This window comes from Phyllobates terribilis, unplaced genomic scaffold (genome assembly GCF_046119375.1).
Source record: "Phyllobates terribilis strain yellow unplaced genomic scaffold, ASM4611937v1 Scaffold_1__5_contigs__length_1240528914, whole genome shotgun sequence".
Lineage (NCBI taxonomy): Eukaryota > Metazoa > Chordata > Amphibia > Anura > Dendrobatidae > Phyllobates > Phyllobates terribilis.
This window is the reverse complement of record NW_027362761.1, coordinates 581,541,374-581,568,971: the sequence shown is the minus strand read 5'-3', so window position 1 is coordinate 581,568,971 and position 27,598 is coordinate 581,541,374. Positions and strand designations below refer to the sequence as shown.

The 27,598-nt window shown below is 48.0% G+C and overlaps 1 protein-coding gene across 2 annotated transcripts in view; it reads left to right on the top strand.

Annotated features, from left to right (window-relative positions):
* The window catches only part of C1QTNF3 (C1q and TNF related 3), a 117,502-nt gene that overhangs the window by 18,502 nt on the left and 71,402 nt on the right, over positions 1 to 27,598 (top strand). For both annotated transcript variants that reach the window (XM_073655102.1, XM_073655103.1), the window contains exon 4: positions 8,868 to 8,997. In XM_073655102.1, coding sequence (XP_073511203.1) covers positions 8,868 to 8,997 — 130 coding nt within the window. The remainder of the gene's footprint in view (positions 1 to 8,867; positions 8,998 to 27,598) is intronic.

Sequence of the window (27,598 nt, the reverse complement as noted above, 5' to 3'; positions counted from 1 at the left end):
GTACTGGTCCCTCTATGTGGCGGAGCCTCCAGGCTACTTAGGCCAAGGGACCTGAAATCCCTCGCGGGTTGGTTCTCTGCTGCTGGGAATGATAACCCTGACAGCCTCGGACCCCAATGTCCGGTTGTGTGATTCTCTCAGCCAGAACCGGCTCTCGCCGCCTCTGTCCCTGGCTTGCCGTCTCTCCTCTGCCTCACGGACTCCTCAGCTGCTGCTGACCTGTCCCTTCCTCTAAGAAACCCTTCTGGTCACTTCAGAAGTGGGTTCTGGTCTCTCTAACCCTGTCCCAGTTCCAGCTTTTATAGGGAAGCCAGCTCCCCCTACTGGCCTGGGACAGGAGGTGCTGCATGCTAATTGTCCCTAACTAGGGAACCTCCCTCCTGCTCTCAGACGCAGATTAATCACATTTGTGGCAACCAGGCCTAGGGTGCCACAGACAGGTTCATATACACCCTTCCGAGGTCGGTGCAATCCTGGGTTGCCCAGGGAGATTTGCGTAATGCCGATGACCTGGTGGGGTTGATGGAAAGGTACCAGACAGTAGAGAGTACTGTAGAGGCTGGACAGACATCTGTCTGAGATGATTTAGTGAATCCTGCTTTGAGCAGGGGGTTGGACCAGATGACCCAGGAGGTCCCTTCCAACTCTACCATTCTATGATTCTATGAGTTCCTTAGGGAAGCAAGGGGTCGTAGCATCTCCATATTGAGGTGTGCAAAGGGGGCAGACACCCAAAAAAGGGGAACTAGAGCCACATCTGAGGTGCATCTTAGAGTCCAGGAGAGGTCTGAGTTGCTGCCAAAGGCTTCATGCAATAGTGTAATTTGTTGAAGGTGTCACACACTAGGTCACATAGCTGCCCGTTGCCCCATGACCAATGAGCCAATGGACTGCAGCTCAGGACGGTGCTGCTCGTATTTTTCATATCCTGCCTGCACGGCTGTTCCTCAACGAGCCGAGGGACCTCAAGCATGCCCCGTGTCAGTGAATGGAGTGTCAATGACTGGCCTGTTGGACTCGGAGTTTGGTAGCCCTAGTGAGGGCCACAATTCCTCATCGACTGATTCCAGGGAAAAAGGTCGGCATCTGTTGCATCCATGGGGACGCTAAGGACTACCCTGTGGCCCGAGTGGTCATAGACACAAACTGTGGTGCCGAGTCCCATGAGGTGGGCGTAGTCAAGGATCTGTTGCACCCTGTTATAATAGGGTGGGACTTTGCTTTATTTTGGGACTTGTGGGAGAAAGGAAGGATGCCGGCTTGTTCAGACAACAACCAGGTCACTCCTAAAGACACCTCATCGCAGGCCGCAGCCAATGGGTTTCCTTTTTGTGTGTCTGTTGGGGATGAGGATGAGGCAGCATTCCTGGAGGCCAACATCCCTGAGCTGGAGATGTCCGGGGGAAACTTTTGAACCGCCCAGCTCAGAGACTTAAATCTAAAAGGGGCATTTGATAATGTCACTGTTTTGAATGGTGTTGCTCAAGAGCTGACACCCGATATTCAAACTTTGCCGTCAATGGGGAGATACTATATTGGGTCTCCAACCTCTGGGGAGAGGTAATCGAGCAGTTACTAGTGCCAGGGCTGTACAGGCGCAGTGTGTTAGATATGGCCCCTGCACATGTCTTAGGTGGTCATCTGGGGGTAGAAAAAACCCAGGAAAGGATCCTCCAGAGGTTCTACTGGCCTGGGTGTCACCGAGAGATCATGAATTATTGTAAGCCTTGTCAGCTGACCTCCCCGGTGACTCACTTCCGTAGCCCTTTATTGCCACAGCCTATCATTGAGGTCCCGTTCGATCGCATCGCCATGTATCTAGTGGGACCCCTGGTCAAGTCCGCTAAAGGACGTCAGTATATCGTGGTGGTACTAGACTATGCTACATGGTATCCAGAGGCCGTACCACTATGAATCTACTCCAAGTGTATAGCCCGGCAGTTGGTCCATATCTTTTCCAGGACAGGGTTGCCTAAAGAGATCCTAACGGACCAAGGGACTCCATTTATGTCAAAGGTGATTAGGGAGTTGTGCAAGACCCTGAAAATCACACAGCTCAAGACCTCAGTCTACCACCCACAGACAGATGGCTTGGTGGAGAGGTTTAATTAAACCTTGAAGGCCATGTTGAAGAAGGTCATAGAGAAAGACGGCCGGACTGGGACTGTCTACTGCCATACCTTCTATTCTCTATCAGAGAACTCCCACAGGCCTCTACTGGATTCTCCTCTTTTGAGCTGTTGTATGGCCGACACCCTGCGTACTCCTGGACATAGCAAATGAGACCTGGGAGGCGGAGTCTACACCCTACGGGAGTGTAATCGAACATGTGGCCCAGAAGCAAAAGACGATTGCAGAGGTGATGCCTATTGTAAAGGAACACCTTCTCAAAGCACAAGAGGCACAGTCGAGGATGTACAAGAGGTCGGCGAAGGTGAGACACTTCAACCCTGGGGATCAGGTACTGGTGCTGGTACCTACGGTGGAGAACAAATTTCTGGATAAGTGGCAAGGCCCCTATGAAGTAGTGGAAAAGGTTGGCAATGTTAACTATAAAGTCCACCATCCAGGCAGAAGGAAGCCCTACCAGGTGTAGCAAGTGAACTTGATTAAGCCATGGCGAGATAGGGAGCCCATGGAAGCTCCATGCTTGGGGGCGGAGGCTGAAGCCAACGTAGAAAAGGTCAGGGTGGCTGAGTCATTGTCAAGTGCCCAAAAGCAACAATGCCGAGAGTAGCTACAGCAGAACAGGGACCTGTTTTCCGAACTACCAGGTTGTACCCAGATCATAGAGCATGAGGTTCTTACCGAGTCTCATGTCTGGGTAAACCTGAAGCCGTATCGGATTCTCAAAGCCCGCCTAGAGGTTAACTCGAAAGAAGTGAAGCGGATGCTAAGTCTTGGAGTCATTGAAGAATCCAAGAGTGACTTTTCCAGTCCCATAGTCTTAGTGCCGAAACCAGATGGAGAATGGCGGTTTTACAACGACTATAGGAAACTGAATGAGGTCTCTAAGTTTGATTTGCACCCAATGCCCAGGGTAGATGAACTAATTGAAAGGCTAGGGCTGGTCAGGTACATTACCACCCTTGACCTCACAAAAGGGGTATTGGCAAATTCCTGTGTCCCAAGATGCCAAGAGGGAAGATTGCCTTTTCAACTCCAAATGGGGGTCTCCAGTACACCAAAATGCCGTTTGGGTTGCAAGGAGCTCCAGCTACCTTCCAGAAAGCCATGGACCGGATCCTAGCTCCAGCGTGTTTGTGCTAAAGGACACTGACTGTGAGCGGGTGAACCTGTCATATTGTATGGACGGTTTATTTTCCATTCTTTACTCTGTGCCGGACAAGGCTGTGTTTCGTTTACGTCTCAGAGTGCGGTTTATGAAGTTGCAATAAACCTGCCTTGGACATTTTTAAAGAAACAGCTTCCTGTGCCTACCTCAAAAGCAGCTGAGTGAGTAAAACCTTACTATATATATAAATATATATGTATATTTATTTATTTTTCTTCTTCAGATGATTATTGAATGTGGTTGTTTTCACCCATGAAAGCCTTGACTCTTCCTGTTATCTCTGTAGCCGCCATTACTTTAATAACGCGCAACGTGTTCTCTAAACATCTGACTATATCCTAAGTCCCAATAATTGAGTCCGGGAGAAAGAGGAACGTTTCCATGACGATGTGTCCGTTTTTCTTTCTTCTTTCATTTATCTGTTCTGTATCCTCTCGTTTCCGCATTGTCAAGGAGTTTGTTTTCTTAATTCCTGTAAGAAGTTTACAGCGTTTTTTTTTTTTTTATGGATCTTTAGATTCTTGAGTAAATTGGAGAATAAATAAATGTGGGAATAATTCACTAATAATAATTAGCACAGATGAAAGGATGCCAAACTATGGAAGCGCAGGGTCAGCTTCAGCAAATATTTAACCCGGTGACAGTCAAAAATTCTCTAAAGCAATCAATTTCTACTACAAACTATAGTCTTAAAATAAAAAAATCACAAGGGGGGGTCAATCCGTCAAGTGAGAAGATGGGGGCATTTATCGGAATGGACATTTTTCTATGCTTTTCTAGTGGTGTCTAAATTGTCACAAACTCACTATATAGTTGACGCGTCCCCAGGGCCGTGGGGTACTCGGCAGCCGGGCCTCTGGTTGCCAGTACAGGGCATATCACGGTGGCTGGCCCGGTCCATGGCCCAGGGCGGCCACTCAAAAGGGGGGGATATATATAGGGGATTTGGGGAAATTCGTGACGCCACCTGTGGTGTCTGGTGAGGATCACCAGCGCTGCAACAGTCCTCTGAGTCAGATGTTAGGGCAGCTTGTGATGGAACGGCTCCCCACAGGTGGAGCAGGCCTCAGGGCAGTGTAGTTGAAGAGAGTGGGTCGTGCTGGGCGATGTAGTGCAGGGGGAACGATAGTGCCGATGAAGAATGGACAGAGGCAGTGCAGTGCAGTCATCCAAGATTTTGCTCACAGTTCTTTAGACACTTCACAGGTGCACTGTACATGTAAAGGCCTCCCGCGTCGCGCTGCATTCACCGGGCAGAGGTTCAATCCTTCCTCAGGCAACTTGGAAATGCCTGGCAGAACCCCACTTTCTCGTGTTCCTATTTTGACCATCTTTACTCTGGCCCTTCTCCCTCCTGCTCTGCGCTTCCCACTCTCAATCCCGCTCGGGTGCTCTGGAGTCCTTCCTGTACGTCGGATCCGGTACCTACTTGACCCTCCTAGGGATTAGAGTGCCGCAGCGATCCCTCTGTCTTCTGACAGATGCGGGGCATGCGGGTGCCGTCCTGCACGTGCCGTACCCCCTGGGATCCTTTCTGTAGAACGGAGCCTACTCCCTGCTCCCCACCTGGGCCTCCTGACTTGGCCCTACTTGTGGAGCAGATCTCCTAATGAGACTCTGCTCCCGGACTGTTCCTCTGAACTGTCCCGAGCTGTTCTTCTGAACTGCTCCCACTGACTTAACTGTTCTCTTCAGACTTGAGCCTCACTGGCTAGGCCCGCCTCTGGAGCAGAGCTCCTGCAGAGGCTCTGCTCCTCTCACTCTCCTCCTCTGACTGAACACACTCTCTAAGATGGCTTCCCTATTTATATCTCCTTCTACAAGTGCTTCCTCTAACTACTTCCTCCACTCACACCCACTACTGGTTCCCCCTACCTTTGGTTCCCCCCACTCCAGCCAGGGACAGGGCTCAGCAGAAAACACATTGCATCTTGCCCTTCCAGCCGGCCTGGAGCAGTGTAGTGTTGGATGCAGGTGTTTGGGGTTCCGGGCAGCACTCCCTCCTTACCTGAGAGAAGGGAGACACCACACCTCTGGTTGAGGTGCAGTACCTCGGTGGCGACTGAACCCTCAGGGGCGCCACATTCCCCCCCCCGGAAAAACACAGCATGTCCTCGGGTTGGAACAGAGTAAAACAAGGTATATATGACATGCAAATTTTTGAATGCATTAGCATATAAGACTATAAAACATTTCTTCCCTTTATGGGAGGCACTTCACTTAAATGTTGTAGGTTACATTTTTTTTTTCAAACAGTATAAAACATTTTTCAGCAGTTCAATAATGGTGCTCCCTCCGGGGAAGCACCTGTCCACAATAGGCTGGCCCAGCCGGGTCATCAGCTCTAGGTGGTGAGGGTTTGCTCTCCTCCACCACCCTGTGGACATACGGCAGGGCCATGGGTATCAATGGAGTCACGACCCCTGCTGGTGGAGCGGTCGTTCCGGCCTGTGCAGCACCGGGTGCAAGTTGGGCATCAGGAGCGTTAACCGGTGCTCCGGCGGCTTACTGGTCGTCGGCCATGGTTAGCGAACCGGAGCCTACCCTCTTCACTTCCTTTAACAGGTAGGCCGCAGCTCCGCGGGTGACGGTTTTCTTCCAAGACCTTGCGTCGCTCGCGTCTGACGTCAGAGCGTCCTCAGGGCTCCCTCCAGGACCTGACGCTTCCTGGTTCGACGTCAGGGGCGGGGCGTGTCTTAGGCTTCGTGCGATTTAGCAGTTACGCCTCCCAGATTCTCGCGGTTACGCCCCTCTTCTTCCCGCGCTGCAGCGCGATAATGGCAGCGATCCTCACCGCAGTTTAAAACACAGTTCAGTTCAATAAAGGCGCACAGTACCCGGTGGCAACGGGCACGAAATCCTGTTTGTGACACCAGAAGATGACGCGCCCACAGGGCCGCGGGGTACTCGGCAGCCGGGCCTCTGGTTGCCGGTACAGGGAATATCACGGTGGCTGGCCTGGTCTGTGGCCCAGGGCGGTCACTCAAAAGGGAGGGATATATATAGGGGATTTGGGGAAATTCATGACGCCACCTGTGGTACCTGGTGAGGATCACCAGCGCTGCAACTGTCCTCTGAGGCAGATGTTAGGGCAGTTTGTGATGGGACGGCTCCCCACAGGTGGAGCAGGCCTCAAGGCAGTGTAGTTGTAGTTAGTCCCACCTCTGGAGCAGAGCTCCTGCAGAGGCTCTGCTCCTCACTCCCCTCCTCTGACTGAACATACTCTCTAACATGGCTTCCCTATTTTTATCTCCTTCTACAAGTGCTTCCTCTAACTACTTCCTCCACCCACACCCACTACTGGTTCCCTCTACCTTTGGTTCCCCCTACTCCAGCCAGGGACAGGGCTCAGCAGAAAACACATTGCATCTTGCCCTTCCAGCCGGCCTGGAGCAGTGTAGTGTTGGATGCAGGTGTTTGGGGTTCCGGGCAGCACTCCCTCCTTACCTGAGAGAAGGGAGACACCACACCTCTGGTTGAAGTGAAGTACCTCTGTGGTGACTGAACCCTCAGGGGCGCCACATAGTCAAAAATATTAAAACACCTCCACCAGCTTTCCTGACCTCCTGTTCTACATCCATAGACATTAGAATGGAGTTGTCCCTCTGCAGTTGTAACAGCTTTCATTCTTCTGGGAAGACTTTCTACAAGATTTTGATATTGTTGCCCCTTCATCTATAAAAGCATTTGTTCGGGGAGGCCGGACTCACAATCTCCATTATAGGATGGGGCTGAGGTCCGGGCTCTGTGCGGCCGCTCATGTTCCCCTCCATGTCTGTCTGGAGCTTGTGCACTGGGCACAGTAATGGGGACAGAAAAGGGCGAACCCCAAACTGTTCCCACAAAGCTGAAGCTACAATTATCCACAACATCTTGTGCTGTAGATTAAGATTTCCCTTCACTGGAGCTGAGGGTCCGCGGCCGCCCCCTGATAACAGCCCATAGCATTATCCTCCTCCATCTGTACAGCGGCACAATGCAATCAGGGGGTAACGTCGTCCTGGAATCACCAAACCCAGACTCCTCCATCAGACGCAGATAGAGAAGAGCGATCCATCACTGCACAGAACACGTCTCCTCCAGAGTCCAGTGGTGGTGGATTTACACCACTCCATCCGACGCTCGGCATTGTGCTTGGTGACGTACGGCTGCATGCAGCTGCTCGGCCATGAAGCTCCCAGTACGGGTGCAGGGTTTGTGCTGATATCAGAGGAGGTCTGGGCTCTGCAGTTTTGGGGTCAGCAGAGCGGTGGTGACTTTTCTGCCCTCTGCTCCTCAGCACTCAGCCCCCCGCTCTGTAACATTACGGGATCTCCACTTCGTGGCTGAGTTGCTGCGATTCCTTCCACTTCTCAGTAATATCCCTCACAGGTGATGGGGAAGGACTTAGAAGGAAGAAATGTCATGGGCGGACTTGTTACCTCCGTGGCTCCTATTACAGAACTGCGCTGGTATCAGTGAGCTCTGCCCCGCCGGCCGTTCTGTCAACTTAGTAAAGGCACATGGCATGGCGGAGGGCCGGAGGTTATACACCGGGGGCGAGGGGCAGGATGTTATCCGCCAAGGGCGGGGGGCCGGATGTTCTACACTAGAAGTCAAAAAGCCTTATTGTCATCTGCTGATTGACCGCAATCAAATGGAACCAAGATGCCTTAGGAATGTTGTAGGGGGAACAGATTTGAACATGAGACCCGGTCAGGTGACGTCCAGTGAGGAGCGCGCTAAACCTGAGGTGATTTCGGCGCCAAGCTGCAGAGAGAAGGAGACGTGCGCTGGATGAGCTGAGGAAACGAGACTGACAGGTCGGAGTCAGAGACCTACGAGGCAGCACAGGTGGACGCCGGTGAACAAATGCCGGATTCACCACAGAGGTCCCCCGAGTGCCGCGGCCGCTGAGGAGAGCCGGGATCTGCTTGTGGAACTGAGTGACTTCACAGTACCCGACATTGCCCGTCAACCGACAAGGTCTGGACCCCACTATCCAAGGCGCGAGAGACCGCCTCCAACGGCCGAGCAAAGAGGAGATAAGAGAGAACTGCGTCAGAGATGTCACGCCAGCAGAAACAGAGGAGCTGCATCATTGAACAGGGCAGTCACTTCAAATGATCATCCACGGTATCGGGGGCAGGGGGGTTTAGGATGTCAGGTTGGGAGGGGGATGGCGAAGTGGAAAAAGCCAAACTGGATTTAATTGACTTTGTTAGAAAAAGACTTGCGGCCAAACGGGAATAACCGGTGACCCCCGCTAGGGCCTTTCACAGAGTTAAAGAACTGACGTGGTGACTCCCACGCCAGGACGCATCACATTATTTTGGGAGATTCTTCATTGTTTTTGTAAATTACCTATTCATTCTTGTTACTAACTCCTTGTTTAAAGCCTGGATATATATATATATATATATATATATAAGTTGTTTTTAAACATCTCTGACTGCCCTCAATTCGTTTCTCTGCGCATTGCATTTCTGACACCTGCATTACACATGTGCAATTGTTACCGCCGCAGCTATTCCAGGACATTATACATTTTATCCATTTCATCTAACTTCAGACATGGCCTCTTCTTTCGTAGGTCGCCTTTATGGCCTCCATGGCCACTCACTTCAGCAACATTAACAGTGGGATTATCTTCAGCAGCGTGGAGACAAATGTCGGTAACTTTTTCGACGTCATGACTGGAAGGTTTTCAGCCCCCGTAGCAGGTATGTAATTATAGGTAATGTTGTTTACTCTGATGATAGTTATTAGGCCTTCTTGAGTCAATGGTCTTTATATACTTGGCTTTGAATTCATGCTCTAAAATTAAGGCAAAGCCGATATGGACTGAACTAGGGATTTTTACATTTTGTGATTAGAGTAAATTTTGATTTGACTTTGTGAGAAGAAAGCAATAAAAGAAGATGGCCAATATGGTCACAGAGATCCACCGAGTCAAAAGGGACATTCATTTTAGACCAATTATTACTAAAGGCCAAAACAAGATTCAAAGCAACTAAACTAAAGGACCAAGTAAAGATTTTACCAAGAAAGTTGTTATAAATCCATAATAATGAATGTGACTCGCCCAGGGGGATGGGGACGACTCGGTACCCGGGCCTTTGCCTGGCCTTTGGGGATGTCGCGGTGGTCAGCTCCCAGGCCCGTACCCTGGGGTCAGCTTTTAAAAGGGGATTGTTTGTTAATTTTATGAAAGTTCGTGACGCCACCTGTGGTTTCTGGTGAGAATCACCAGCGCTGCGGCAGTCCACTGAGGCCGGTGATAAGGCAGCTCAATGGTATAGCTCCCCACAGGTGGAGCTAGGCTTCAGGGCAGCGTACGGAGAGGGAGATGCAGGACAGGCGAGACCCAGCCGGGTCAGAGCAAGAACGGGAACGGACACGGTAGTCACTTCAGTACCTTTTACTGTTGGAAATTCAGGCACGTCCCGGAGCACTGTAGGGTGAAGGGTGCATATCAGGAGCCTCCCCAATGAGCGGATGTAGGGCCTCCTGTTTCTTACCTCTGCGTAGTAAGTTTCTGACCTGCCTGGAGCTAGGCCTAACTTTATCTCTGTCCTGCACCGGCTGACGTTGTGGTAGGGCCTTCTCTTGGAGTGCACGCTCCCAGCTTACGGGGCCTATGCGTCTCCTGGCTCTGTTACGTATCAGCTGTCTGGTGAACCTGGGACCTGTAGTTCTCCAGGGATTCCGGTTATGCCTTACTGGGTCGTAGAGATCCCGGTAAGCTCGGACCCGGTGTCCGGTATATGTTTCGAGGTGAGCTGGGTAAGCTCCTCTGCCCCCACTGCTACTCACTTTCCACTCACCTTCGGCCACGCTCGGGCCATCACCAGGCTACTCACACTAACGGCAGCTTGCCGCGCTTCACCGCTCTTATGGCGTTAGCACACCTTAAGCTCTAACTGAGCTCCCTGAATCTAACTTGGCCTACCTCTGCAGACCGACTTCTGCAGGAACCGAACTGAGAACTCTGTCCCTCTCTGGCTGTGAGCAGGAACTCTGTTCTGGCTAGACTGAGCTGCCTAGCTCCACCTTCCCTATTTATATCCCTAACGGGCTCCCTCTGCTGGTCTGAGGTGGAAGGTGGATATGTGTGAATGTTTATGGGGGCCTCTTGTGGAGGATTCCATCAATACACCCTTCTAGGATCTGTGGTACCAAGCGCAGCTGGGCGCCACAAATGTAACATTAGATGTACAGTAACTATAAAAAAAAGTTCAGTTCTGCAAGTTTCTTTCTAACACCTTAAGTAACGTTACGATGACTGGTGTAATGAAAACTTTGGATACTTTGATGCAATTTTACTATACTGTTAACAAATGATGCAAAGTTTATGAAGAAAGAACACAGTCCACAAATTAATGGCAAGTGATAAACTTAAGAAGTGAAATAGAGGGAACCTGTCAGCCTGATCTTACTATTAGTGGTGTTGTCGGTACACCAGGTGCCCTCAATGCCATAAGGTTTTTCTGTCATAACTTGTATTTACTAACTTCACTGCTTTTTTTTTGTCCAATCCAAACTCTCAGTCGACAATAAAGAGTTCTGTCCATCTTTCCAGCGTTGTTCAACATTTATATAAATGATCTAGATAAGGGAACTGAAGGTAAACTAATCAAATTTGCAGACAATGCAAAGCTAGGTGGGATAGCTAAAAGCCCCCGTCTCACATAGCGAGATCGCTGCTGTGTCATGGTTTTGGTGACGCAACAGCGACCTCACCAGCGATGTCGCTATGTGTGACACTTTGCAGCGATCAGGCCCCTGCTGTGAGGTCGCTGATCGCTGCAAAGTGTCCTGGACCATTTTTTGGTCGTTGCCCTCCCGCTGGTCAGCACACATCACTGTGTGTGACCAGCGGGAGCAGCGATCAGGCTGGTAACCATGATAAACATCGGGTTACTAGGGGCACACGCGCACCTAGTAACCCGTTGTTTATCATGGTTACGAGCCTGCTAAAGTGAGCGGTAACCTCCCGCTCACTGTAGCAGAGTGGTAACCATGATAAACAACGGGTTACTAGGTGCGCGTGTGCCCCTAGTAACCCGATGTTTATCATGGTTACCAGCCTGCTCCTGCTTCAGCAGGCTGGTAACCAGGAGCAGGACATCGTGGAAAGATTCTTTCCACGATGTCGCTACTCCCCTGATCGTTGGTGAGCCTGCCTGTTTGACAGCTCACCAGCGACCACATAGCGAGGCAGCAACGATCCCTGACAGGTCGTATCGTTGTCGGGATCGTTACAGCGTCGCTAAGTGTGACGGGGCCTTAACACTAGAGAAGACAGAGAAAGGATTCAGAAGGATCCTAACAAGCTTGAACAATGGGCAGCGACTAAAAGAATGTTATTTAACAGGGAGAAATGCAAGATTCTATATCTGGGCAAGAAAATTACATCTACTAAGACTGTGTGCCCATGATGTGCTTTTAATGCGCTTTCGCAGCTGTGGAAACGCATTAAAAATGCATGGTAGAAGGGCAGCAATGTTCCCCAATGATAATCCGCATGTGCTGTGCACATGCTGCGGAAATTTCCGCTCCGTATTATCATTGCTGAAAAAAACGCAGCACTACCAATTATTTTGCGGAAATGCTGCATTTTCGCCGCCAATGACTTACATTAGAACGCCCAATTCCGCAAGACTGCATCTGTACTTGCGTAATTGGCGCGTTCTAATGTGCGGAGCGGATGGTACCCGGGTGTAGAGGAGAGGAGAGTCTCATCCACACCCAGGTACCCTTAAAAAATCTGTAAAAAAAGAATAAAATAAAAAATAAATGTATATTTACCTTCCAGCGGCCCACGCTGCACTCCTCCTTGCTTCCCGGCACTTTGCAGTGGATTGAAGGACCTGCGCTGACGTCAGAGTCATGTGACGGGTCACGCGACGCTGACGTCGGCAGGTCTTTCAATCCACCGCTGCCGGCACCGAGCGAAGCAAGACAGCGCGGGCCATCGGAGGGTAAGTATATTTTTATTTTTTTATTTTCAACCACTCTCTCGGGTCACACTATATAAATCCATGCCGTTTGCATGGATTTATATAGTGTGACCTAGTTGTCACAAGCACTTTCCAAGTGATGCTAATCGCTTGTAAAGCACTTGTCAATCCGCATGCGGAAATGTCAGTGAATAACGCTCCATTTCCGCATGTCCCTGGCAGGAAAACGCATGTACAATCCGCATGCGTTTTTTCTGCCAGGGAGATGCAGAAACGCTCAGGAAAAAATCCTGAGCATTTCAGCATCGTGGGCACATAGTCTAATGGGAGGAATTAAGCAACAGCACGTGTGAAAAAGACTTGCGTGTATTAATAGATCACAGACTGCACATGAGTCAACAGTGTGATGCAGCAGCAAAAGAGACAAATACAGCTCTGAGATGCATTTAGAGTCTAGATCACGTGAAGTAATTATCCCCCTCTAGTCCTCCTTGGTCAGACCTCATCTGGAATATTGTGTCCAGTTCTGGGCTCCACATTTTAAAAAAAGACATCGAAAAACTTCAGCAAGTTCAGAGAAGAGGTAGCAGGATGGTGACTGGTCTGCAAACTACAAAAGTCATTATCTCAGTAAATTAGAATAATTAACAAAAAATACCTGCCAAGGCTTCCTACATGTTTAAAAATGTCCCTTAGTCTGTTTCAGTAGGCTCCACAATCATGTGGAAGACTGCTGACTTGACAGATATCCAGAAGGCAGTCATTGACACACTCCGCAAGGAGGTTAAGGCAAAAAAGGTCATTGCTAAAAAAGCTGGCTGTTCACAGAGTGCTGTATCCAAGCATATTAATGGAAAGTTGAGTGGACGGAAAAAGTGTGGTAGAAAAAGGTGCACAAGCAACCGGGATAACTGCAGCCTTGAAAGGATTGTTAGGAAAAGGTCATTAAAAAATTTGGGAGAGATTTACAAGGAGTGGACTGCTGCTGGAGTCATTGCTTCAAGAGCCACCACACACAGACGTATCCAGGACATGGGCTACAAGTGTCGCATTACTTGTGTCAAGCCACTCATGACCAATAGACAACGCCAGAAGCGTCTTACCTGGACTGTTCTCAGTGGTCCAAGGTGTTGTTTTCAGATGAAAGTAAATTTTGCATTTCATTTGGACATCAAGGTCCCAGAGTCTGGAGGAAGAGTGGAGAGGCCACAATGCAAGCTGCTGGAGGTCTAGTGTGAAGTTTCCACAATCAGTGATGGTTTGGGGAGCCATGTCATCTGCTGGTGTAGGTCCACTGTGTTTTATCAAGACCAAAGTCAGCGCAGCCGTCTACCAGGACATGTTAGAGCACTTCATGCTTCCCTCTGCCGACAAGCTTTTTGGAGATGGAAATTTCATTCTCCAGCAGGACTTGGCCCCTGTCCACACTGCCAAAAGTACCAATACCTGGTTTACACACAACAGTATCACTATGCTTGATTGGCAGCAAACTCGCCTGACCTTAACCCCATAGAGAATCTATTATAGAGGATCTATGAGGTATTGTCAAGAGGAAGATGAGAGACCCCAGACCCCACAATGCAGATGAGCTGAAGGCTGCTATCAAAGCCACCTGGGCTTCCATAACACCTCAGCAGTGCCACAGGCTGATCGCCTCCATGCCACATTGCCGCATTGATGCAGTAATTGATGCAAAAGGAGCCCGACCAAGTATTGAGGACATTTACTGAACATAAAATCATTTTACAAGCTGCTGTTATAAAGTATTCTAATTTACTGAGATAATGACTTTTGTGTTTTCATTGGCTGTAAGCCATAATCATCAACATTAACAGAAATAAACACGTGAAATAGATCCCTCTGTGTGTAATGACTCTATATAATATAGCCTATATTATATAGAGTCATTACGCACAGATTGATCTATTTTTATTATATATGAGTTTCACTTTTTGTATTGAAGAACTGAAATTAACTTTTTGATGATATTCTAATTTAGTGAGAAACACTTGTATGTCCTGCAAGGAACGGTTAAAGGATCCGGGAATGTTTAGCTTGCAAAAAAGAAGGCTAAGAGGAGACTTAATAGCTGTCTACAAATATCTGAAGGGCTGTCACACTGTAGAGGGATCATCCTTATTTGCTCATGGAAACACGAGAAGCAATGGGATGAAACTGAAAGGGAGAAGATACAGATTAGATATTAGAAAAAACTTTTTGACAGTGAGGAGATCAATGAGTGGAACAGGCGGCCTCGAGAGGTGGTGAGTTCTCCTTCAGTGGAAGTCTTCACACAGAAGCTGGACAGACATCTGTCTGAGATGGTTTAGTGAATCCTGCATTCAGCAGGGGGGTTGGACTAGATGACCCTGGAGGTCCCTTGCAACTCTAACATTCTATGATTCTGTTAAGGTGTCGCCTATGGGTATCTGGACTAAGAATACATCTCTGCCCTTTCACTTGTTCTGTCTTTTCGCTGGTTCAGCTACTTGTCTCTGCTGCCCCAACTTCTGACTACTCATTGGAGAAACACAACCATTCCTCTGCCATCTTTTCAGATCCTTTTTCACAAGCCACCTTTTGAAGGTTGCACTAGGACCTCGTCTTTGCTTTGCACTTGTGGTAGAAACAACCGCTATATCCTCCAAAAAAAATGGGCAACCATAGGGGTCATAAACCTTTTAGTCCCAGTTTTGGTGCAGATTATGAAGAGTCTTGTGCAATTCTCCAACCAAGTGTCATTTATAATATTAGTACCTTCCTATGTAGTATAGGGAGCTGGGATGCGACTGCTACCAGTGCACCCCCATGCTCAGAGCTAAGCACAGATTTAGGAGAACTTACAGCCATGGGGGTATAATTGGTAGATAGGTAATTTCTGTTTTCCCATTAAGCACTTATGAATATTTCCGTATAATGTTATTATATTATATTCTGTAATGAACATTTGCTGTAATTATTTTCTTCTTCTTTACTTTTGGAGCATTAATTTAGCGCTTTTGGGCATTTTCAGTTTGCTTAGCCTCGTGCTAATTGTTTGACCCAGCGCGGCTCGCACAGGAAGAGGAACCTCGGAGGCCGTCACCTCCTCACCCGTCTCGTACGTCTCACAGTCCGCCATTCACAAAATCCTTTTAAAATGTTAAAGGAAAATGCGGCTGAAAAGCTCAAACCCATTAATAGCTTGACATTTAGTAGTGCCTTACTCTGTACAATGGGTTTTCTAATTATTTTTCTTGTGAGTTGTAAAATATTCATCTACAAATCTGTATCACTTAATCCCTTCCCTCCACCGCAATTTTTTTTTTTCATTTTACTGCACTTTTTTCACTCCTTTCTTCCAGGAGCCATATCTTTTTTTATTTGCCCGTCGATATATCCATATTAGGGCTTGTTTTTTTCATGTGAAATGAGTTGAAGTTTTGAGTACAAAATCCCAAATGTGGTGAAAAAAAAATCCCACAATTCAGCTATTACTTTTTGTATTTAGTTTTTACAGCGTTCATCGTGCTGTAAAAATGACCTGACAATGTAATTTTTCAGGTCAATGCGATTACAGTCATACTGAACTTGTCTAGTTTTATTTTTATATCTCATTGGTTAAAAAATTCAGAACTTTGCAAAAAAAAAAGAGAGTTTATGTCGACATTTTCTGAGACCCATAACTTTTTTATTTTTACGTCAATGGAGCCAAGATAGGACTTTAATTTTTTTTATTGATCTGACATTTTTTTATTGATACCATAATAGGGTACATACGATGTTTTGATAGCTTTTAATTTCAATTTTTGGGTAGGTGCAGTGACTGAAAAACAACAATTCTGGTGTCTCAATTTTTTTTCTCTCACAATAATTTTATATTTTCATACCTTGGACTTTTACAGAGAAAGCAATACTATTTTATTCTTTTATTTTAAAATTGGAAAAAGAAGGGTGAATTAAATTTTTTTTTTTTGCATATTTTTGAAAACTTTTCTTTTAATTTTCACTTTATTTTTTAGTCTTTTTTTAGGGAACTTGAACCTGTATGTATGTCAGGAAGAGGTGAAAAGTGTTACGCTCCTAGGTGGCGCATGTGGTTTGTGGACCCACTGTGCCACTTACCGGACCTACCCTGGAGGGGCGTAACGAAGCAGCTACCTTTGTGCTCACTGGAGCCTCTAGTGGTGAGGTCAGGCTTGTGCAGCAGTTACCACTCCAGGGTGGCGTCCAGCTGTTAATGCTGACCCCAAAGGGCAGAGACGTACTTCAGATTCTCAATAGGGCAGGATGGCCACTTGGGACAAGTTCAGACTGTACTGGCAGGATGACCACTGGGATAGGTTCACACTGTGCAGGCAGGAAGGCCACTGGGACAGATTCTGGCTATGCCAACAAGCCCCTCCAGGTTGTGGAGGGTTCCTTTTTTACAAGATGTCTCCCAGCTATATGCTGGGAGACACCTTGCAAGTGGACCCACATTTAACTAAATGCAAATGCTGTTGCTGGGAGCATTTACCATGTGCGCGCTGCCTCTTTAAGAATAGGGGAGTGAGCACACACGCACCCTAGGTACACCTCCGAGACAGTGCATCGTGCATACAGGAACTGACAGGAGGCAGGAGCATGCCAGGGGCTGATCCGAGGGCCAGGGCGGTATGTAAGCTGGTGTCCCTGCATGGAGGTTGAAGGGGAACACCATGCAGAGGCACCAGCGGTGGAATATCTCGGCCAAGCATGCTGTATATGGGGAAGCTGGGATAGGTAACTGTCAACCCACTGATCATAATCTAATCTATAAGGGCCTTTAATTGAGTTGTTCATAATATAATAAGACCATTGAAGGGCTGTGTAGGGGTGGGGTAATGTACGTGGGCACCCCATGCAGATACGGTAAACTGCATCACCTTGCCACATTTACATAGGTCTGTCCAAACATTGTTTCTTTTTGAATAGCAAGTAGCAGTGGCATACTGCTAATATCAGCAAACCACGCGGCCACTATAGGCCCGGTGAGTTTAGCGGGTCTGGTGCCAGTGCTGGGCCCCCCCACCCAGCATCATACTTTTAACTGTACCGACACTCTTGATGCTAATACAGTTTATAGCAATGATGGAAGAGGGAGATGTCAGCTCCCTCCTTCATCATTCTCTCTGTGTGTCTGAGCTCAGACATCTCAGCAGGCGCGATGACGTCACTACATCGCACCTGCTGTGCAAAGCTATAGACAACATGCTGCCAACATGGGAGCAGCGGGGGAATGGAAAGAGTGACCGAACTAGAGCCCTATAAGCACCAGTGCAAAATTTGGACATGGGCACCCACCTGCATGTTGATCAGAAATATTGCCCATTGTAGCCTTCTAAATCTTATAAAGTAGGCAAAAAACTACCACTTGAGCTCAAGTGGTTGAACCTTTTCTTGTCAGATCAAAATAAAATATTATACTAGTTTAATGTCCTCATTTTGGTATAATGTCCCTCCTCCTGGTATTATGGCCATAATATTGTTTGCAGGGCTATGTGTGGTCCATTATACATTGTCCAGGGCTATGTGCGGACCTTTATACAGTGTACAGGCATAAGTATGGTCCTTTATACAATGTGCAGGACTATGTGTGGGTCATAATACAATTTGGAGGGCTATGCGTGTGCCTTTATACAGCGTGCAGGTCTATGTGGGGGCCTTTATGCAGTTTTGCAGGTCTATGTGGTGGTCATTATACTATTTGGAGGGCTATGTGGGGGCCATTATACTGTTTGGAGAGCTATGTGGGGACCATTATAGTGTTTGAATAGCCAGTGGGGGCCATTATACTGTGTGTGTGCCGTTATACATTGTGGAGGGTTGTGTTGGGGCCACCGTACTATGTGGAGAACTGTGTGGGTGCCATTATACTGTGCGGAGAGACATTATACTGTATGTAAGGGTGTGTTGGGGCCATCATACTGTGTTGGAATCACTGTGGGAGGATCATACTTTGCAGGGGGAGGGGGGTACTGTAGCATCATCATACTGTGTCTGAGAAGGCTACTGTGTAGGATATCATTGTGGGGGTATCATACTTGCTTGAGGGCACTCTTGTTGGCATCATACAATATGGGGCCCATATATATATATACATACATATACATATGTATGTATTTATTTATGTATTTTTTTTGGGGGGGGGGGCTTAGGAGAAGTCTTAATGTCCCCTCCCCCAACAAAAAATGTGGTCCTTACGTAGTAATTTTCCTTTTGGGGCTCCAATTAGAACTTCTGTTAGGGGGCTCCCCATGATTTTTGTGTATGCCCCTGACAAGTAGTGACCATAAGTCCTTCATTGCACACCGAAATTAGTGTTTCCCAGACTTAGACCCTAAAATGAATGTAAACTCTCTACAAATTCCAGAACCATACCTAAGCACAAAACAAATACAGTCTTCAGAGCACAGAGCAAATATAGACCGAAGACCACACGCCAACAATTACCAACACCGGACTAAATAGCAACCCCTGACCCTAGAACAAAATACAGTCCTCATAGACATTTTTACAGTCTTCGCGCCAACCCCCCTAAAAGAAATGGAATAAAACCTCATAGATAGAGACCTCAGAACAGACCGCCTCAACTAAAACAGATCTCTGAAAGCTACGCACCTAGTTTCTCTCTTCCTTTGTAAATCCACATTGCTGTTCTGCTGTCCGGATTCAGGATCAGCACATGACGCACCCCTGGGCCTGTGTCGCGCAGCGTTGCGCACGCGGGAGCTTACCCGGAGCCGGATCTGTTGAGGGTTGTAGTCTCGTGGCGGTGATCCGGTCCGTGCCCAGGGAGTCAGACTAAGTGGCGCTGTATCAGCGGTAGATGTTGGACGACTACGCCACCCGTTGAATGCAGCTATGGAGCTGCCGCTGCAGGACAGTCCGCTGAGGCCGGTGGATGGATGGTGCAGCGTAGATGGTATAACCCCCAACGGGAGGGGTATGGCCTCAGGGCAGCAGATGTGGATGATGGGGGTAGCAGGAACCACTCGGAGACGGTACGGTGTAGTTCAGGGTCTTTACTGGTGACAAAGATAGACCCTCCCGGAGTACTGGCTAGCGATTGGGGCCTGGTCAGTCCTTGAGCAGATGGGATCTCCCCTGGCCAGGCGGAGTTGTAGGCCTCCCAAACTAACTGTACTCTTCTGGCTACCTTGCTAGAGGCGGGTATAAGTAGCCCACGTCCCTGAGTGTACCGTGTGGTGCTCACCCGTATGGCCGGTGACTCGGGGCCTTCTAGTAGCTTCCGCTCCACGACGGCGGTGCTGGTCCCATGCGTGTGACCGTGCCTTCGGGTTTCTTGGCCAGAGGACCTGAAATCCCCTGCCTGACGGATTCTGCTGCTGGGTAGGAGTTAGTCCCCACAGCCTCGGACTCCGGGTCCGGTAAGAAATCTTCTCAGTCAGGGCGAGCTCTGCAGCTGCCAGCCCCTGACTCCTTGTAACACTGCTCCCACAGAGCTCCTGTTGTTTCTTCCCATAGCTGCTTCTCTTCTCTGTCTCTACTTCTGGCATGGCCCAGGAGCTGGGCCCAGCCGGAGCCACAGCTCCCTGTCAGCCCTCCTGGCTGCACTCTCCCTCTGAACTCTCTAACCCTGCCTCAGCCCCAGGTTTATATAGGGGAAGTTCTTCCCCTCCCAGGACTGGGCAGGAGGTGTGGCATGCATAGGATTCCTGACCAAGAGACCTCCCACCTGCTCTCAGACATAACATTGCCGTTACTGTGGAAACCAGACCCCTGGGGTGCCACATTCCCCCCTAGTGAAATTTAGTACTCCGGGACTAAACATATTTTTAGAAAAACATAACAAGGTATAAACAATAATAATACAATAAGAAAAACACATAAAGATGGTTACGGCGTGTCCGCAACCGGGTGCAGTTTTGAAGAAAACAAAGGTGTCCATTTCACCAAAACAGGGAGACGTAACCAGGTAGGGGTCTGTCCTGCCCCGAGTCCTTAACAGTCTTTAGTCTGTCCTGGGTTACGCTCCAACTATACACAAAGGATTCCCGGTAAATCCACCAAGGACTCCTATAAATAACTAGAAACACATAATTATTTACAGGATATGGCCGCTCTCAGTCCTCGGCCAGGTAGAGGGAAAGAACGACCGCTCTCAGTCCTCGGTCAGTGGGGATAAGGAATGGCTGCTCACAGTCCTCAGCCTGGTTTAAGATAGGGGCACATGGGGAACAATTCACTAATCCCAACGGGGACCATATTTTAATTAGCAGCAGTCCTTGTACCCTTACGGGTAACTATTTACAGCTCTTTATTCACGCTACTTCCCTTCAGTAGCTATGTCCTCTTTGTGCTCCCTCCTGAGGGTAGTCCTCAGACCCGTCCGGGTCCTCTTGGCTTTCCTCGTATTGGTAGTACTGCAGCTCCTCCTCGGTTAGCTGGGTTAGTATCTCTGCGACAGTCCTCCTCCCAGGTGGCCAGGACTTTACCTCCCCCTGGGCTGCCCCGGTTAATTGGGCCACCAGGATGCTCACTTTTTGCTCCTCTGTGAGGGGGTACACCTGGAAGAGGCTATCCAGCTTTTCTCTAAAGTCATGCAGGGTATGTGACTCCCCTGAGTACTGGGGTAGCCAGGCTGCCCCCAGGATATAGGGCATGGTGAAAGGCATGACCGCAACAGCGGTGGTGCTGGCGGGGGTTGAAGCGGTGAAGCTCTCCTCCGTATCCGGCATCCTTCTCCCCCCTAGTGGACCGTGGCCTACCTTGCGATGATCCTCTTCCGTAGGCCGCGGCTCCGCAGTGGATCGTCAGGGTTGAGGACCTTCCGTCGCGCTCCTGTGACGTCGGCGTCTGCTGGGCTCCTTCCAGGACCTTACGCAACGTCCGGACGTGAGGCGGGGCTTCAGTTTCTCGCGCGCTTTCGGAGTCCACGCCCCTCTTCTTCCCGCGCGGCGTCCTCAAGATGGCGTCCAATGGCGGGAAAACTCCACGTATGGTGGGAAGAAGGCTGAAGATGGCGCCGGATGGCGGGAAAACTCCACCGATGGCGGGAAGGAAGCGGAAGATGGCGCCGGATGGCGGGAATCTTCACCACAGGTAAGTTTGAACAGTCTTTTTCAGGCACGCAGTACCCGGTGGTTGCGGGCACGAAATCCTGCCGACTACGCCAAAAGTTGACGCACCCCTGGGCCTGTGTCGCGCAGCGTTGCGCACGCGGGAGCTTACCCGGAGCCGGATCTGTTGAGGGTTGTAGTCTCGTGGCGGTGATCCGGTCCGTGCCCAGGGAGTCAGACTATGTGGCGCTGTATCAGCGGTAGATGTTGGACGACTACGCCACCCGTTGAATGCAGCTATGGAGCTGCCGCTGCAGGACAGTCCGCTGAGGCCGGTGGATGGATGGTGCAGCGTAGATGGTATAACCCCCAATGGGAGGGGTATGGCCTCAGGGCAGCAGATGTGGATGATGGGGGTAGCAGGAACCACTCGGAGACGGTACGGTGTAGTTCAGGGTCTTTACTGGTGACAAAGATAGACCCTCCCGGAGTACTGGCTAGCGATTGGGGCCTGGTCAGTCCTTGAGCAGATGGGATCTCCCCTGGCCAGGCGGAGTTGTAGGCCTCCCAAACTAACTGTACTCTTCTGGCTACCTTGCTAGAGGCGGGTATAAGTAGCCCACGTCCCTGAGTGTACCGTGTGGTGCTCACCCGTATGGCCGGTGACTCGGGGCCTTCTAGTAGCTTCCTCTCCACGACGGCGGTGCTGGTCCCATGCGTGTGACCGTGCCTTCGGGTTTCTTGGCCAGAGGACCTGAAATCCCCTGCCTGACGGATTCTGCTGCTGGGTAGGAGTTAGTCCCCACAGCCTCGGACTCCGGGTCCGGTAAGAAATCTTCTCAGTCAGGGCGAGCTCTGCAGCTGCCAGCCCCTGACTCCTTGTAACACTGCTCCCACAGAGCTCCTGTTGTTTCTTCCCATAGCTGCTTCTCTTCTCTGTCTCTACTTCTGGCATGGCCCAGGAGCTGGGCCCAGCCGGAGCCACAGCTCCCTGTCAGCCCTCCTGGCTGCACTCTCCCTCTGAACTCTCTAACCCTGCCTCAGCCCCAGGTTTATATAGGGGAAGTTCTTCCCCTCCCAGGACTGGGCAGGAGGTGTGGCATGCATAGGATTCCTGACCAAGAGACCTCCCACCTGCTCTCAGACATAACATTGCCGTTACTGTGGAAACCAGACCCCTGGGGTGCCACACACACGTACGGTCAAGTGACAATATCTGTGCAGGTCCCTAGGCAGTACCAGTTCCTCCAGACATTTTTTGGCTTCAGGTATTATTGAATATTATTTTTTTATCACAATCCATCAACTAAGTAACTTATTGATATTAAATTTCACCCCTGAATCTCTATTATGAAGTGACACCATAGTAGCAGATCTACTTTTTCACTTGTTCCTATTACCCAAATTTTTATATAAGGCTTCCCTTTGGCCTATTGTAAATTGTACATTTTAGTAATTATTTTACAAAACACTATTATGCTACCTTGACCGGTGTTTCCCAGACACGGTTCCGTGAAACTTGACTAATCTAGCCAACTTTTAATATACTTTGATCAAGTTAGTTTCGTGGAGCTTGATTAACCAAGGTTAAATGGCGTTTGCTCAACAAGGTTTCAAAGGACTTTCATCAACCAGGTTTCAATGGAGCTTGGTCAAATAAGGTTCAAAGATACTTGATTCAACCAGGTTTTAATGGAACTTGATCATCCACAGTTTAATGGAGCTTGATCAACAATAATTCAGTGGAGATTGATCATCTAGATCTCAAGGGAGCTTTTTCAGCCAAGGTTTTATGCAGCATGGTCGACCAGGTTTCAATGGGGCTTGATCATCCAGCATTTACGTAACTTGATCAACCAAAATTCAAAGGAGCTAAGTCATTCAAACTTCAATGAAGATTGATCATCAAGGATTCAGTAGAGGTTGATTATCTAGAGCTCAATGATGGTTGATCAACCAAGATTTTATGCAGCTTGGTCCACGAGGTTTCAACGGGGCTTGATCATCCAGAGTTTACCCAAATTGATCAACCAACTTAAAATGAGGTAGATCATTCAAAGTTCAATGAAGATTGATCATCAAGGATTCAGTAGAGGTTGATTATCTAGAGCTCAATGATGGTTTATCAAAGAAAGGTTTTATGCAGCTTGGTCAACCAGGTTTCAACGGGGCTTGATCATCCAGCGTTTACGTAGCTTGATCAACCAAGGTTCAAAGGAGCTAGATCATTCAAAGTTCAATAATAATATTTTTACTTATTTAACCCCTTTCCGATGATGTCAGTAATGGTACGTAGCTGTGCCCTGGGACTTATGGACCAGCTACATACTATTACGCGTGCGGCGATCGCGCTCGCACACAAGCGTTGCGGGGCGATCGCCGCCGGGTGTCAGCTGATTGTCACAGCTGACACCCGGTGCTATGTGCAGGGAGTGGTCCCGCACCGCTCCCTGCACATTAACCCCTGCAATGCTGCAATGGAAGTCGATCGCAGCATTGCGGTGGCAAGGGGGGAGGTGATCGCTATACTCACCTCTCCTGCTGGCGTCCCGCTGTGTCTACGGCTGCTTGCGGATGTTGTCATGACGATCCGGGTCACCAGGAGGCAGGACGTTACTTTGGTCATGCGCAGTGCATGACCAAAGTAATGTCTCCCCTGTGTGCAGCGCTGACAGGCTGCATGGCATAGGGAGCTGCTGCTCTCTATGCTATACAGCCGATCAGGCTGCAAAAAGTGAAAGTCCCATAGTGGGACATAGTGTAAAAGTTAAAAAAAAAAGTAGAAAAGTGAAAAAAATAAATAAATAAAATTGTAAAAAAATGAAAAAAATAATCCCCAAAAAATAAAAATATATTGAACCCATAATATTTATTTATTATGAAAAAAAAAGAAACCAATAAAAGTACACATATTTGGTATTGCCGCGTCCAGAACAACCTGACCTATAAAAAGTAAAAAACAATGCTTTATCATCATACCACCAAACAAAAAATGGAATAACATGCGATCAAAAAGACGAATGTAAATAAAGACGACCGCTGAAAAGGTAATCTTGTCCCGCAAAAAACAAGCCGCCATACAGCTCCATCATCCGAAAAATAAAAAAGTTATAGCTCTCAGAATAAAGCGATACAAAAAATTATTTTTTCTTGAAAATAGTTTTTATTGTGTAAAAGCGCCAAAACATAAAAAAAAACTATATAAATGCAGTACCGATGTAAACGTACTGACCCGAAGAATAAATCTGCCTTATCAATTTTACCACACGTGGAGTGGCATAAAAAAACCCATAAAAACCATTCCGGATTGCTGTTTTTTGTTTATTCTGCCTCCCAAAAATCGGAATAGAAAGAGATCAAAAATGTCACATGCCCGAAAATGGTACCAATAAAAACGTCAACTTGTACCGCAAAAAACAAGCCATCACATGACTCTGTCGGCCAAAATATGGAAAAATTATAGCTCACAAAATATGGCGACGCAAAAACTAGTCTTTGCAAAAAAAAGCGTCTTTTAGTGTGTGACAGCTGTCAGTCATAAAAACCTGATATGATTCTGGTATCGCTGTAATCGCACCAACCTGAAGAATAAATTAATCTAATCACTTATACCGCATGAGGAACAGCGTAAAAAAATAAAGTTTAGGGTTGTATTAGGGTTAGGGTTGTATTAGGGTTTGGGCTAGGGTTGTGTTAGGGTTAGGGTTGTGCTAGGGTTAGGGTTGTGCTAGGGTTAGGGTTAGGGTTGGGCTAGGGTTGGGTTAGGGTTGGGCTAGGGTTAGGGTTGGGGCTAGGGTTGGGGTTGGGCTAGGGTTGGGGTTAGGGTAGGGTTGGGGATGAGGTTGGGGTTAGGGTTGGGGGTGGGGTTAGGGTTGGGTTGGGGTTAGGGTTGGGTTGGGGTTAGGGTTGGGGTTGGGCTAGGGTTGGGGTTAGGGTAGGGTTGGGGATGAGGTTGGGGTTAGGGTTGGGGATGGGGTTAGGGTTGGGTTGGGGTTAGGGTTGGGTTGGGGTTAGGGTTGGGTTGGGGTTAGGGTTGGGTTGGGGTTAGGGTTGGGGTTAGGGTTGGGTTTGGGCTAGGGTTAGGGTTGGGGTTGGGCTAGGGTTAGGGTTGGGGTTGGGCTAGGGTTGGGGTTAGTGTTAGGGTTAGGGTTGGGGTTAGTGTTAGGGTTAGGGTTAGGGTTGGGGTTGGGCTATGGTTAAAAAAAAAGTTAAATTGTTTTATTTTCACGGCTTCATGTTATAAACTTCTGTGAAGCACCTGGGGGTTAAGGGTGCTCACCACATCTATATAAGTTATAATCTACAAAGAATATAGAGTATCTTCCCAAACAGAACAATTCTGAGACAATACATAAATTGTATTAAAACATCAAAATTTATTAGATCATTTAAAAGACATATCAGTGCAGATAAAAATAGCAGGCCATTCGGGTTGAAATACACAAGGAGAGAGCAGCAAACATAAGTAAGTCCTCATGGGATAATCTGACCATAGATAAAACAGGCTTGCAAAATAGTGTATATAAGTATACTAATTCAGACCATCAATCCGTTACATACATGTATTAAAGACTGAATATATATAGGTTGTAAAGCCACCAAAGCAAAAACCTACAAAAAATCAAATGTCAGCTAAGGCCTCACTAAGTAACAATTGTCACGTGATCATATGTACGATCACAAGAAAAAAGTGAGGCTCACCCATGAAAACTGTCGGAACCAGTTGCGACGCTGAAGCACTGACGCGCGTTTCGCGTTGCTTCTTCGGGGGGCTGTGGTTGTGGACATCAATAGCCACCATTATATACATTCCCGGAAGTAGGTGTCACCGCTGATAAATGCGGCGCATGCGCAGTGATCAATGTCTCCTCTGCCGCGTCATGTCCGGCCAATTCCCGACGGTCGAGCGGGTAGGAACAATGCGTTCCAGTGACGTCATTAACCCGCGCCACCGTCAATACGGAAGCCCCACAGGACGCGGCCTGGTAAGGATCACACCGCGCACGCGCAGCACAGCGGCGATCTTATCAGATACAGGACACAACGTGGGCAATGATTGTTATAAACACACAGTGGGACATGACTGGGGGACCAGGTATACAACAAGGGAACAGTCCTTAGACCCTCGTGACAGAGGCAACATCAACTACATGACACGTATAATAATTTCCCAAAGTAGAGTATCAAAGGTAAGTATATAGTCCTGGAGATATACTGTGTCTTGTGATGTTGCCTTAGAATCGGTCCCATACACGTCCATAAGGTGTTTGTCCACAATGCGTCCAAAAATCCTGAATATTGTCCAGTAATGTGTAACAATGATGGCACCAACATGAAGATGCTAAAACAAAATATGATAGAAATCAGTTAAAATCCACATTAAAAACAAGGGAAGAAGAGAGATCTACAGAAATGAGGCAAAGCTATTCCCTGAGGGGTCTAGTATCTAAAATGGTGTCACTTGTGGGGGGTTTCCACTGTTTAGGCACATCAGGGGCACATCCGCTAATTATTCAAGCAAATTTTACATCCAAAAAGTCAAATAGCGCTCCTTCCCTTCCGAAACCTGCCATACGCCCAAGCAGTGGTTTTTCCCCACATATGGGGTATCAGCTTATTCAGGACAGATTGCACAACAAGTTGCATGGTGCAATTTCTCCTGTTACCCTTATGATAATGCAAAACTGGGGGCTGAAAAACATTTTTGTTTTTTATTTTCACGGCTCCATGTTATAAACTTCTGTGATGCACCTGGGGGTTCAGGGTGCTCACCACACATCTAGATAAGTTCCCTGAGGGGTCTAGTTTCTAAAATGGTATCACTTTTGGGGGTTTCCACTGTTTAGGAACATCAGGGGCTCTCTAAACAAAACATGGCATCCGCTAATTTTTCAAGCAAATTTTACATTCAAAAAGTCAAATGGCGCTCCTTCCCTTCTGAGCCCTGCCGTGCGCCCTAACAATGTTTTTTTTCCCCACATATGGGGTATCTGCGTGCTCAGGAGAATTTGCACAACAAATTTTGGGGTCCATTTTATCCTGTTACCCCTGCAAAAATAAAAAATTGGGGTCTAAAGTAACATTTTTGACAAAAAAGTTAAATGTTCATTTTTTTCTTCCCCATTCCAAAAATTCCTCTGAAGCACCTGAAGGGTTAATAAAGTTCTTGAATGTGGTTTTGAGCACCTTGAGGGGTGCAGTTTTTAGAATGGTGTCATTTTGGGGTATTTTCTGTCATAAGGGCCCCCTCAAAGTCACTTCAAATGTATGTGGTCCCTAAAAAAATGGTTTTGCAAATTTTGTTGTAAAATTGAGAAATCGCTGGTCAACTTTTAACC